The 14,583-nt window shown below is 45.5% G+C and overlaps 1 protein-coding gene across 2 annotated transcripts in view; it reads left to right on the forward strand.

Moving 5' to 3' along the window:
• The first annotated feature begins 5,917 nt into the window (after positions 1 to 5,917).
• LOC123728631 (ETS domain-containing transcription factor ERF) overlaps positions 5,918 to 14,583 on the forward strand; it is a 96,920-nt gene continuing 88,254 nt past the window's right edge. For both annotated transcript variants that reach the window (XM_082961007.1, XM_082961008.1), the window contains exon 1: positions 5,918 to 6,529. In XM_082961007.1, coding sequence (XP_082817133.1) covers positions 6,508 to 6,529 — 22 coding nt within the window. In that variant the 5' untranslated portion in view covers positions 5,918 to 6,507. The remainder of the gene's footprint in view (positions 6,530 to 14,583) is intronic.

The following is a 14,583-nucleotide window of genomic DNA, read 5'->3' on the forward strand; positions in this document are numbered from 1 at the left end:
ATAGAAGCAGTCTTCTAAAAGAGAGTCAGGTGTACTTCTGTGGGTATACTAGGACACGTATTGTGTGTGTGTGTTTGTGCATGCTTGGATTCTTTGCATGTCACTGGCAAAACTCAATCTGTGACATTCCGTTACAATCATCAGAATATCCGGCATTGTTTACTTCCTCAATTATCAGTCTTTCTTCTCCCCACCTTAACCTCCCTACTGTTGCCCCTCTCTCTTCCTCTGTGTTATGTCTTCTCCACTGTGACTTCCCCCCCTTCTCTCTCCCTGCTCCAACGTTCACTGTGGTAATCCCATTACTCATGTGCAAATACCAGCTGGTAGAGAGAGGAACAGGGAAAGGGGAGGCAGAAAGAGGGAGGGAGAGAGGAACAGGGAAAGGGGAGGCAGAAAGAGGGAGGGAGAGAGGAACAGGGAAAGGGGAGGCAGAAAGAGGGAGGGAGAGAGGAACAGGGAAAGGGGAGGCAGAAAGAGGGAGGGAGAGAGGAACAGGGAAAAGGGGACAGAAAGAGACCGGGGAAAGGGAGAGAGGATGGAGGGTGAACATGAAAGAGAATAAGAGAGAAAGTGAGAGAATACTGAAAAGGGGGCCGTTATAGACGGGTGAGAGAGAGATAAAGGAGTAGAAGAATGGTGAGAGACTGAACATGCACACAGGGAAGCTGTGTAGAGAGCGCATGCCAATGCCACAGGTAGGGAGACTACAGAGGAATTCTCCTGCTGGACAATGTTGACTGACACAAAGGACATACGTACAGACAAACATCAAATTGGTTGAAGATGATAGAGACCTTAAAACTTGACCCTAGAAGGAGAGAGAAAGAAAGGCAGAGACAGACAGACAGAGAGATGGTGTGATCCTGACGGTTGGAGTGGCAAGCTTGAAAATAAACAAGTTCTTTGATGACAAAGAGCCCATTGACTCTCTCTCTCTACTCCTCACTCTTCTTCTCCCCATCTCTACTTGCTTTCATCACTTTTCCCCCCCTCTCCCTTCTTTCACAGGGGCATCAACCACCACCCTCCAACACCCCAGCAACTTGTTGTCCTTTCAACCGCCACCCTCCAACACCCCAGCAACTTGTTGTCCTTTCAACTGCCACCCTCCAACACCCCAGCAACTTGTTGTCCTTTCAACCGCCACCCTCCAACACCCCAGCAACTTGTTGTCCTTTCAACCGCCACCCTCCAACACCCCAGCAACTTGTTGTCCTTTCAACCGCCACCCTCCAACACCCCAGCAACTTGTTGTCCTTTCAACCGCCACCCTCCAACACCCCAGCAACTTGTTGTCCTTTCAACCGCCACCCTCCAACACCCCAGCAACTTGTTGTCCTTTCAACCGCCACCCTCCAACACCCCAGCAACTTGTTGTCCTTTCAACCGCCACCCTCCAACACCCCAGCAACTTGTTGTCCTTTCAACCGCCACCCTCCAACACCCCAGCAACTTGTTGTCCTTTCAACCGCCACCCTCCAACACCCCAGCAACTTGTTGTCCTTTCAACCGCCACCCTCCAACACCCCAGCAACTTGTTGTCCTTTCAACCGCCACCCTCCAACACCCCAGCAACTTGTTGTCCTTTCAACCACCACCCTCCAACACCCCAGCAACTTGTTGTCCTTTCAACCGCCACCCTCCAACACCCCAGCAACTTGTTGTCCTTTCAACCGCCACCCTCCAACACCCCAGCAACTTGTTGTCCTTTCAACCACCACCCTCCAACACCCCAGCAACTTGTTGTCCTTTCAACCGCCACCCTCCAACACCCCAGCAACTTGTTGTCCTTTCAACCGCCACCCTCCAACACCCCAGCAACTTGTTGTCCTTTCAACCGCCACCCTCCAACACCCCAGCAACTTGTTGTCCTTTCAACCACCACCCTCCAACACCCCAGCAACTTGTTGTCCTTTCAACCACCACCCTCCAACACCCCAGCAACTTGTTGTCCTTTCAACCACCACCCTCCAACACCCCAGCAACTTGTTGTCCTTTCAACCGCCAACTCTTTCATTCTTTGGCCTCTAATCCTTCTCATCTACTTGAACCCTCTTTCCCAGTCCCCTCAAAGTGTCTCTCTCTTTCCAAGCTGAGGTGTTAAGTAGACATTTTTATGCTAATAATAATAATGCTAATAATAATAATAACGCTAATAATAATAATGCTAATAATAATGCTAATAATAATAATGATAATACTAATGATAATAATAATAAGGTAACACACTGATTGAGAAATCAAGATAAAAAATATCATAGATTTTACCTCTTAGGACTAATATCCCTTCTTGTGTGTGTGTGTGTATGTGTGTGTGTGTTCGTGTGTGTTTGACGTCATCAGCCATATGAGTCATAGCATATTACACCATATAATGCCCTGTTCAGGTATTTTGCCTAATCCTGGTAGATTTCCACTGTTTGCTGTAGGCCTATCTGTGTGTGTGTGTGTGTGTGGTGTGGTGTGTGTGTGTGTGTGTGTGTGTGGTGAGCACACCTGTGGTGCGATGCTGAGTGGGGTACCACACCCATTGTCCCTGGTAATTACAGAGTAATCTGTGTTGGAGCGCCACAGACAGACCAAGGGAGGCATTAGGGCTCACTGTATATTCAGTCCTGGCTCTCGGAGACACACAGGGTGTGCAGGGTTTTGTTCTGGCCCAGCACACTAACACTGCCGTACTGAGACTGAGACTGAGCTCTCTACGGGTCTGTAGGTTTTCCTAAATCAGGGTGGGCCAACCCTCTACTGAATAAGGAGTGTTAGAGATGGGTTGGAAAAAAGCCAACAGACCCTCCAGCTCACTGGGAGTCTAGTTCTGGACACCCCTACTTAAAGGGAGAGGGATGTTTTGGTGTAAATCTATCAGGTTCATCCAGGGTTTGGGGGGGATATGGTCTGGTGATATTGAAGGGGGGCTGGAGGGTCTAGCTGGGGAAGGGGTTCAGCGGGTGATGTTTGTGGGGGTTGGGGGGTGCTCCAGTGTCCCTGTTCTCTTTCTTTCACCATCTCTCTGTCTTTCTCTCCACAGCGTCTGTCTGTCATTCCCATTAGGAACGGAGAGACTCTCCAAGCACGGAGGGAAGAACAGGATAAAAAGCAAGGAGCGAGAGAGGGAAAGAGAGAAAGAGGGAAGATTAGGCAAACGTGTGGGAAAGCATGAAGGTGTTCTAAAATCAGGATCTGAGGAATGACTCTTTCAGATGAACACGTCCTTACGAGTAACCGTGGCTGAGAATACTCTGTCATGGAATATCAATAGAGATACATCAGTACACAACCAAGAGCAGCATCCAGGGAAACTTCAAGCAGGATTTCAGCCAAGAGACTGGACCAATGTGTTTCCACTGCCCTATCCAGCCAGTCAACACAACAAACCTGTGGTAGAATGTATGTTACTACACAATAACAAAGTTGTGAAAACAAATATTAGGTAACATAGGAAAAAGGGTTAGCTTTGAATTGCTACTCATTGATTTTTTTTCCCCACACATTATTCACCTGATAGAAACAGGACTCTCTTGATATTGGCATGAATGTCATTGGCAGTCCTTGTGCTTTTATATTGACATGCTGTAATTAAAAAGATGACAAGTCCTGTTGACTTTGAATTCAACAGTTGTTATGAAACATGATCAGTGGGTTTTATGTAAAAACAGTCTGGAGAATGTGAGTAATACATTATGTAGTTAACACAAGTACATAACCTTGACAGCATTGTAAGACTTCAAACTTGACATGAGAGAAAGACTGAGGGATGGAGAGAGGGAGAAAAGGCGAGGTAGGCAAGGGAGAGGCGGCGAAGAACAGAATGAGAGGAAGAATAAGAAAGAGGTGTAAGGGGGGTGATGGCACAGCAACAGAGGGTGGAGTGGGAGAGAAAAAGAACACTGAAACGCTTTTGCTTTGGCAATATTTACCTGTATTTCATGCCAATAAAGCACATTGAATTGAAAAGGGAGAGAGGGGAGGAGAGAGGGTCGTGGCAGGAGAAGAGGATGAAGATGGAGAGAGAGAAGTGGAGGGCATGGGAAAGAGTGAATAGAAAAGAGTGGGGGGGAGAGAGAGAGGTGAATGACAAACAGAAGGGGAGGAGGACAGAGGTAGGGAGGAGGACAGGGGTGGAGGGTGGGAGAGAGGGGTGGAGGGTGGGTAGGAGTCCTCCTCCCCCATCCTCCACCGCTGTCCTCCTCCCCTCCCTCCCACCCTCCACTACTCCACTCCTTCCCTCAACCCCTCTCTCCAACCCAGGTCCTCCTCCCTCTGACCCTCCACCCCTCTTTCCCACCCCTGTTCTCCACCTCTCTCCTCCTCCCTCCCACCCCTCTCTCCCACCCTTGTCCTCCTCCCCCACCCTCCACCGCTGTTTTCCTCCCTCCAACCCTACACCCCTCTCTCCCACCCCTGTCATCCTCCTCCCTCTCTTCTGTTTATCATTCATAAAGGGGAGGAGTGGAGGGAGGCACTGTGTGTGCTTTTCAGTGTTCAGAATGTACTGTGCTGTAGATTTCTATGAAAATGTAATCTCCTCTACTTGGGTTACCATAGAGCACCTTTTAGAAGGGGGTGGACACTCGTACACATGAATGCACACACACACGTGAGCAATTGATAGATGGACAGAAAGGCCATTTGTTCTCCACCGTTTTAATGGTTTAATTTCATGTCTCATCCCTGACTCACTCTTTTTCTTTATTCTTCATCTCTCGCTTCTCTCTCCAACCATACTTCCTCTGTGAAGAGCTTGGGGGATGCTGAAGTGCTCTTCAAATGAAAGAGCGATATGGAGATAGGAGGAGAGGTGGATGGACAAAGAGAGGACAACAGAATGAAACTGAAAGAGATAAGACTAGAGAGACATAGGCAGAGAAAGTGAGTGAGGACAGAGAGGGAGAGCGAGAGAGAGACAGAAGGGGGGAGGGGGGGGCGAGAAAACAATGCTGTGGCTAATGTTCCCCTAGATGTGGTTGACAGGGAGTCCGGGCGTGGGAAAACATTAGCCTGGCCCTTCTGCTCAGGAAGAGACAGGACGGGATGGTGCTCGCCGTTTCCTGGATTTGGGAATGCTGCATCCCAGATAAGCATCTGGGAGAGAGGTTCTATCTGGGAAAACAGAGTGACTTCCTGCCCTCCTGAAGAATAGCTAGTGGAGGACAGAGGGATCCTGTTTGTAAATCACACCATGGGAAGAAGGCTTGTTAAATGTGTTTTACACAGCAGTGTTATCCTGTTGATGTCCCTGCGCATTGGTCTATGTCACACACACACAGTAGATGACCCTTTACTGTACTGTTCTTATGAGCAGCTGGGGTTGTACATAGGGCTCATGAGACACACTTCACCTGCCATGTATGATGCCACCTCTCTCACATGCACTTGTTGACAATGTGACAGTTCTGCATCAGTGCCACAGACTAGTGCCTGAGTGACAGGACACAAGATTGTATATATGCAATACTTTCTCCTGAGACCGCAGGTGGCCAGGGACTATCCCATCACTGCCACCAAATTCAGCAGGGAGGTGTAGTAGACCATGTGAAATAGAGGGGGAAGTCTGTATAAGTTTGGTTTAGTTCCTGTTGCAATATGCTCAGAGTCTAGTGTTATAATGCCTTGTGCATTTGTACAGTGGTTTAATAATCTGGCCACATCAATAGATACAATTACCATGAAATGAAAAGAGATAATTAGAAGAAAGTACCTGCTATTGACGTAAAAGGACGTGGTGACGGCCTTCTCTCCTCTAGAATCGTAGGACACGGATATGATGTCACCACGGCAGTGTGGCTGTGGCGGTCTCCATGGCGACGCCGCGTGCTGCAGCAGTGACGCCACCCTGGCTCGTGGTGAGTGGGTGTGACCCGCCCCTTAGAGCCCCCCTCTCCCTCTCCGTGTGGGCGGCCCGGTGAGGAGAGAGCGAAACACGACACCCGAGAGAGAAGAACCGGGGGGAGGAGAAAGAGTAGCCACAGAGTACAGAATGTTAGTGAGTGGAGGAAGAAAGAAAGTCTAAAGAGAGGACGACTGCTATTCTACAGAACGGTTATTTTAGCGAAAATATGTCAAACAACGGGGAAGATGCGATTGAGATGGAGTAAACAACTCGACAGTTCGTGAAAGTATATGCAAACAAGGAAAGAAGGGTTTTCGGTTCGTGTGCTTGTCGGGACGGTTGACGGTGTTCCGCTGCAACTCGAACAGGACAAGGCGAAGTTGCCGTGGGACAAAAAGCAGTGAGCTACATCAACTGACTGCGATTCGGGAAAGTAACGTTACCACGATCGCTACAGTTGAGGAAGGGGCTATTGGGAAATAAAGTGGAAGCAAAGGGGCCCGCGAGTGGAGCAACGGTGGAAAGTTTAACGTTAGCCTGTCCCCCCCTCGTTTTTCCAATCCGAACCAAAGGAAGGGCTCAGAGGGAGACGACTTTTCCTTCCACAAACGCTACTGACTTGAGATCCACCAAGCTCGCTAGCTAACGTTAACTAGCTTGCAACACTCAAAATGAAAACCCCTGGAGATTCGGGTAAGTTTGTGCAAAACAAAAAGTCGACCACTTTTGTCTGGGTGAACTTGATCATGAACTTGCTGGTTGTCTTCGCCAGTTGTTCGGTCTGTTGTCAATTACTAAGCGGTGAACAAAAGTCATACAAGTTGTTAAATACATTTAACTAGCTAGTTCTATTGCTAACATTAGCCGTCATTTGACAGTTAGCTAGCTGACGTGAGTTCATTGCATTGCAGCTATACAGTATTCAACACGTTCTCCAGTTATGTTTGAGAAGTTGATACAAAAGTGTTGTTTATACTTACTGTGTCTAGTTTGCTGGGAATATGTCAATGTGGATTGATTGTCGACCTGTTGATGTAGCTGAAGTTGAGTTGCTTTAGTGAGACATTCAAAATGGAAGCTTTTGCTAGCGGACATCCACTTCTAATACTCGAATAGGAAATTAAACGATTGGTTGAGTTGTAATTAATCATATGAACCAGACACTTTGGAAGATTACACCTATCTACCGGGGTTGTTTTAAGAGTTTCGTTACATTTGGTCATTTACAATGTGTTGCTTGTTTGTCATCCTATGCATCCCGTACAAGTTTGTATTTCTCCGCTGTTTGGCCAACATAGCTTTTAAATATGTGGCCACCTTTAGGGTCCATTTTCTCAAACGTCAAATGCTGCTGTTTTATGTATGAACCTGTCATAATCGGAATCTGATTAATTCGTGCTTTGTTTGTATCGTGCTTCAATAAGTTGTGCAAAGTACCTGTGCACGGACCCGCCGTGGCATGTTGCGGAGTCCATGTTGGGATCCCCCCTCACCCGTTCGTAAAAAGTCTCTGGCCAAGTTTTCGAAGCTTCTTAAATCGGCCCAATTCACTCGTAATTCACCGTTCAGATGAAGTTGTCATTTGCACAATACATAGATTTAGTTAGACCCGTGAAAATGCAAGTGAATAATTAGTTTAGCTTACTTTGCGAGGACGCAGTGCTTGGTTAGTTATGAAGGCCGCGGAGCTAGAGAGACGTTTCAATGGACTGTCATTTTCGAAGGCGGAGGCTTTGTCGAATCCCAAGACGTTATAATAAATCCTGTCGTTTCGGATATGTTTGCAGTTTACAATAACGCTTTAGGCATATTTCAAGCGATAATTAAACGTTTAATCTCGCTTTCACTTTAGTAATGATCAGTGATGAAGGCAGATGTCTGGGAATGAGTAAAGGTGACTGGGCCGCTGACAAAACAGACCAACTATCTGATCCGACCGACCGTAAACAAACAATGAAATACACAGCATCATAGGTGGCGCTTGAGTTTCATGTTTGGGGAAGTAGCTCAGCCCTAGCTGATAATCATATTTCATGCAATTCTACAACACTTTACATGTCTGGGGACATTATCAGAATCTTTAATAGCCTACTAGTCCCGTGTAGCTCAGTTGGTAGAGCATGGTGTTTGCAACGCCAGGGTTGTGGGTTCGATTCCCACGGGGGACCAGTACAAAAAAAATGCATGAAATGTATGCATTCACTACTGTAAATCGCTCTGGATAAGAGCGTCTACTAAATGAATAACATGTAAACATGTAAATATACTACAAAAATTGCAGGTTAGGCCTAGGCTACTCTGCTGACACTGGCAAACTGAGATCAATAAAATCAACCTTGTCTTCAATGTAACCATGTAATCTAGGCCTATGAAAAGGGGAGACAAAATGTACAATATGACGTCCATCAACAATTGAGGAGGAAATTATTGTCCTAAACTTTCCAGTGGCACTGACTCGCCCAATGATAAAGACAGTGAATATGCGCACTCACCAGAGATATGGCCGACGCTCTCCGCTACTGCCAAGAGATTAGTCCTGGTGTATCCTACTAATGGAATAAACAACATTTAAATCGTTTGGACTATATGTGACTTTTGTGTTTATTCCACAATTTAATTTTGAAGTATTGCGATAGGCCTAGGGCTATTTTAGATGCTTCTCACTGACAGTCGCAACTTGACATCAGCTATTTCATATTTGCCAAATTGCGGGCTTCAACTGTAGGCTATGCACTTGTTATTTACCATGTAATGGTGATATAACCAATCAGGTTCGATCCCAGGAACCTCCTACATATTCAACATTTCTAAATAACAGGAGACAATACAACCAACTAATCAAGTTAATTTATTTAATAAAAAAAATCTATATATTGTGAGCCAATATTAAATCTGTCAGGGGAGTCACCTCTGGTTATGCTAGCACCCCCCACAAGTAAGCCTGTAGCTCACAGATCACTGGATGAGAAACTGTTTTATGGAAATCATCAAAGGTGCAGCGACCATTGCATTGTTACATTTGTTTCTCTTTAAAAACACATGCTGGCACTACAATGTGTGAACTTGATTCCAGACCTATATACAGTTGAAGTTGGAAGTTTACATACACCTTAGCCAAATACATTTAAACTCAGTTTTTCACAATTCCTGACATTTAATCCTAGTAAAAATTCCCTGTCTTAGGTCAGTTAGGATCACCACTTAATTTTAAGAATGTGAAATGTCAGAATAATAGTAGAGAAATATTTATTTCAGCTTTTCAGTTCTTCCCACACATTTTCTATAGGATTTAGGTCAGGGCTTTGTGATGGCCACTCCAATACCTTGACTTTGTTGTCCTTAAGCCATTTTGCCACAACTTTGGAAGTATGCTTGGGGTCATTGTCCATTTGGAAGACCCATTTACGACCAAGCTTTAACTTCCTGACTGATGTCTTGATGTTGCTTCAATATATCCACATAATTTTCGATCCTCATGATGCCATCTATTTTGTGAAGTGCACCAGTCCCTCCTGCAGCAAAGCACCCCCACAACATGATGCTGCCACCCCTGTGCTTCACGGTTGAGGTGGTGTTCTTCGGCTTGCAAGCTTCCCCTTTTTTCTTCCAAACATAACAATGACCATTTTGGCCAAACAGTTCCATTTTTGTTTCATCAGACCAGAGGATATTTCTCCAAAAAGCACGATCTTTGTCCCCATGTCCAGTTGCAAACTGTAGTCTGGCTTTTTTATGGCGGGTTTGGAGCAGTGGCTTCTTCCTTGCTGAGCGGCCTTTCAGGTTATGTTGATCTTCACAAGGTCCTTTGCTGTTGTTCTGGGATTGATTTGCACTTTTCGCACCAAAGTACGTTCATCTCTAGGAGACAGAACACGTCTCCTTCCTGAGCGGTATGACGGCTGCCTGGTCCCATGGTGTTTATACTTGCGTACTATTGTTTGTACAGATGAACATGGTACCTTCAGGCATTTGGCAATTTCTCCCAAGGATGAACCAGACTTGTGGAGGTCTACTTTTTTCCCCCCCTGAGGTCTTTTGATTTTCCCATGATGTCAAGCAAAGAGGCACTGAGTTTGAAGGTAGGCCTTGAAATACATCCACAGGTACACCTCCAATTGACTCAAATTATGTCAATTGACTCAAATTATGTCAATAAGCCTATCAGAAGCTTCTAAAGCCATTACATCATTTTCTGGAATTTTCCAAGCTGTTTAAAGGCACAGTCAACTTAGGGAATGTAAACTTCTGACCCACTGGAATTGTGATACAGTGAATTATAAGTGAAATAATCTGTCTGTAAACAATTGTTGGAAAAATTACTTGTGTCATGCACAAAGTAGATGTCCTAACCGACTTGCCAAAACTATAGTTTGTTAACAAGAAGTTTGTGGAGTGGTTGAAAAACGAGTTTTAATGACTCCAACCTAAGTGTATGTAAACTTCCGACTTCAACTGTACATCTGCCACACCACCATTCTATCTACACTATCCATCATGGCTCGGCTTCTTTAACGGGTCGGGACGACTGCACCCTTCACTTCATTCACACCCACCGATTCACGTAATTCCCATGTTAATGCATCTGTCCACTCCGCACTGACTCAATCACTGTACAAACACTACCACTCCAACTGAAACAAATGAATGAGAATTGGCCATTACTGTTTTTACTCGAGCGTGAAGTGAACTATAGCTTTACTCCAGCCTTGCAGCTTTCACACTATGCGACGCCTGACTTCACGGTGTCTGTGTGAATGGCCCGTGTCTATCTGGTGCAGGTGGGTTTGTACTGTACGGCATCGGAAGAGGACGTGGTCAGAGTTTGTACATCTCTGCTGTGCGTTAGATTAGTATCATTTCACTCTCAGCGGCACACTTTCATATTCAAAGTGACTGGTAATCATGTCATCCCTGACTGGTTCATCTTAGATGTTGTGTAGGCCTATAGTCAAGTAGTATGAGCAAAATCTCCTGTCTAATTAGTGAAGAAGATTAGCATGTTTCGTTTTTTCACTTGTTCCAAAGATGTTGTTTTGAGATGTAACGTGATATGTGACAGAAGATCAGAGATGGCTGGGTGGTATGATCAACTCAAGCTAATCATAAATATGCTCTGTATCAAGCATGCAACAAATGTGGCTCCAGTCAATCTGTCAGCTGGTTTGTAGCCTGAGGCCTATCAAAGGTGAACAACCGTGAACGATGACACTGTAAAAAGAAGCCATGATTATATGGGGATTCCAAATAGGTCAAACAGTGACCATCAAGCTCGCTAGTTAAGTCAGCTCATTCCTGAAATTCCAGCATAAATGTGTTCCTGCTCTCTCTTGCATGTTGTGAAGCACATTACTAACCAACTTCCCCCATACATACAGCATCCATCAGGAAGCTCAGTCACACATTACTAACCAACTTCCCCCATACATACAGCATCAGGAAGCTCAGTCACACATTACTAACCAACTTCCCCCATACATACAGCATCAGGAAGCTCAGTCACACATTACTAACCAACTTCCCCCATACATACAGCATCAGGAAGCTCAGTCACACATTACTAACCAACTTCCCCCATACATACAGCATCATGAAGCTCAGTCACACATTACTAACCAACTTCCCCCATACATACATAAAGCATCAGGAAGCTCAGTCACACATTACTAACCAACTTCCCCCATACATACAGCATCAGGAAGCTCAGTCACACATTACTAACCAACTTCCCCCATACATACAGCATCATGAAGCTCAGTCACATTTAATTCCAACTCTGCATATTATTTATTTCACTAAAACAAAGGCTATGCCTGACATCACAGGGACTTGAGATGAAGCAGGCCTCTCATCTTATGGGGGTGATCTCTCCCAAGAATAATGTGGTTTTGTGTACAACACAACAGTGATGCCTGTTCTGTAGTGGCTCTGTGGCTTATATACAGCCATGCCTGTTCTGTAGTGGCTCTGTGGCTAAATAGAGCCATGCCTGTTCTGTAGTGGCTCTGTGGCTTATATACAGCCATGCCTGTTCTGTAGTGGCTCTGTGGCTTATATACAGCCATGCCTGTTCTGTAGTGGCTCTGTGGCTAAATAGAGCCATGCCTGTTCTGTAGTGGCTCTGTGGCTAAATAGAGTCATGCCTGTTCTGTAGTGGCTCTGTGGCTTATATACAGCCATGCCTGTTCTGTAGTGGCTCTGTGGCTTATATACAGCCATGCCTGTTCTGTAGTGGCTCTGTGGCTTATATACAGCCATGCCTGTTCTGTAGTGGCTCTGTGGCTTATATACAGCCATGCCTGTTCTGTAGTGGCTCTGTGGCTTATATACAGCCATGCCTGTTCTGTAGAGCCTGATGGACGGACTGTGTGAGCCCCATGGCCTCTGCTCTCCTCCCTAACCTCTCTAACCTCCACCCCCTTCCCTTTCTGCCACATTCCAGTACACCCCTACCCCAGAGAAACGGCCCTGAGGAGGGGGCTGATGACATCACCACGCCCCACCACAAGTGGCCATTTACTAGCGTGTGTGTTTGGTTGTATGTCGGGAAGTGTGTGTGTACCCAAGACTAGTGTGTATGTATTGGATGTATGTATACCAGAGCAAGTGTGTTTGGGCGGTGTTTTGTACACGTGTATAAAGTCTGTTGTTGGGTTTGTGTTTGCGTTCACTTGAAAGTGTGTCGGCCTTGTGTGTGTGTGTGTGTGTTGTGTGTCCGTGCGTGTGCAAGTCCCACTCCTTCGCTCTCTTAACCGTGTTGACAAACACAGTTGAGCTTTAACCGAGGTATTATCTAACCACAAATCTGCCCTAATAATAGAGACTTCAAATAGTCACATTATTATGAGGCTTTAATCCCAGCAGGCCTTTATCTCTCACTCACTCCAGTTCTCCTGTTGCTGTGCTGTGCAGGCCTGGTTATGAGATTTAACCCTTAACAAACGCCTCTTCACTCATTACAATCTATGTTCATTGCCAGAATGAGAACGTTATGAATAGGATATAGCAATCTAATAGTTTGTAGATAGAGATGATTTGTTCTCTAAGCTTCTTTGTCTACAAATACCTAGGTGTCTGGTTAGACTGTAAACTCTCCTTCCAGACTCACATTAAGCATCTCTAATCCAAAATTAAATCTAGAATCGGCTTCCTATTTCGCAACAACGCCTCCTTCACTCATGCTGCCAAACATACCCTCGTAAAACTGACTATCCTCCCAATCCTTGACTTCGGCGATGTCATTTACAAAATAGCCTCCAACACTCTGGTCACCATAGCAACATCCACCCGTAGCACACGCTCCAGCAGGTATATTTCACTGGTCATCCCCAAAGCCAACACTTCCTTTGGCCGCCTTTCCTTCCAGTTCTCTGCTGCCAATGACTGGAACGAATTGCAAAAATCACTGAAGCTGGAGTCTTATATCTCCCTCTCTAACTTTAAGCATCAGCTGTCAGAGCAGCTTACCGATCACTGTACCTGTACACAGCCCATCTGTAAATAGCACACTCAACTACCTCATCCCCATATTGTTATTTATCCTCTTGCTCTTTTGCACCCCAGTATCTCTACATGCACATCATCATCTGCACATCTATCACTCCAGTGTTAATGCTAAATTGTAATTATTTCGACTCTATGGCATATTTATTGCCTTACCTCCCTACTCTTCTACATTTGCACACACTGAACATAGACTTTTCTATTTTTCTTTTGTGTTATTGACTGTACATTTGTTTATGTGTAACTCTGTGTTGTTGTTTTTGTCACACTGCTTTGCTTTATCTTGGCCAGGTCGCAGTTGTAAATGAGAACTTGTTCTCAACTGGCCTACCTGGTTAAATAAAGGTTATGGATGTATGTATGGATGGATGTATGGATGGATGGATGGATGGATGGCGAGCACATGGAGGGCTGTGCGGCCCCCCAAAGAAATGCCACCCCACACCATGACTGACCCACCGCCAAACCGGTCATGCTGGAGGATGTTGCAGGCAGCAGAACGTTCTCCACGGCGTCTCCAGACTCTGTCACGTCTGTCACATGTGCTCAGTGTGAACCTGCTTTCATCTGTGAAGAGCACAGGGCGCCAGTGGCGAATTTGCCAGTCTTGGTGTTCTCTGGCAAATGCCAAACATCCTGCACGGTGTTGGGCTGTAAGCACAACCCCCACATGTGGACGTCGGGCCCTCATACCACCCTCATGGAGTCTGTTTCTGACCGTTTGAGCAGACACATGCACATTTGTGGCCTGCTGGAGGTCATTTTGCAGGGCTCTGGCAGTGTTCCTCCTGCTCCTCCTTGCACAAAGGCGGAGGTAGCGGTCCTGCTGCTGGGTTGTTGCCCTCCTACAGCCTCCTCCACGTCTCCTGATGTACTGGCCTGTCTCCTGGTAGCGCCTCCATGCTCTGGACACTACGCTGACAGACACAGCAAACCTTCTTGCCACAGCTCGCATTGATGTGCCATCCTGGATGAGCTGCACTACCTGAGCCACTTGTGTGGGTTATAGACTCCGTCTCATGCTACCACTAGAGTGAAAGCACCGCCAGCATATATATATATATATATAAATATAGACATTATCACTTTTTTTTTTTTTGTATATGTATTTTTTTTATTATTCTTATTTTTTTACATTCATTTATTTGTAATAATGACAATTACAACAATACTGAATGAACACTTATTTTAACTTAATATAATACATCAATAAAATCTATTTAGCCTCAATTAAATAATGAAACATG

The sequence above is a fragment of the Salmo salar genome, chromosome 02 (genome assembly GCF_965601325.2).
Source record: "Salmo salar chromosome 02, fSalSal1, whole genome shotgun sequence".
Taxonomy (NCBI): domain Eukaryota; kingdom Metazoa; phylum Chordata; class Actinopteri; order Salmoniformes; family Salmonidae; genus Salmo; species Salmo salar.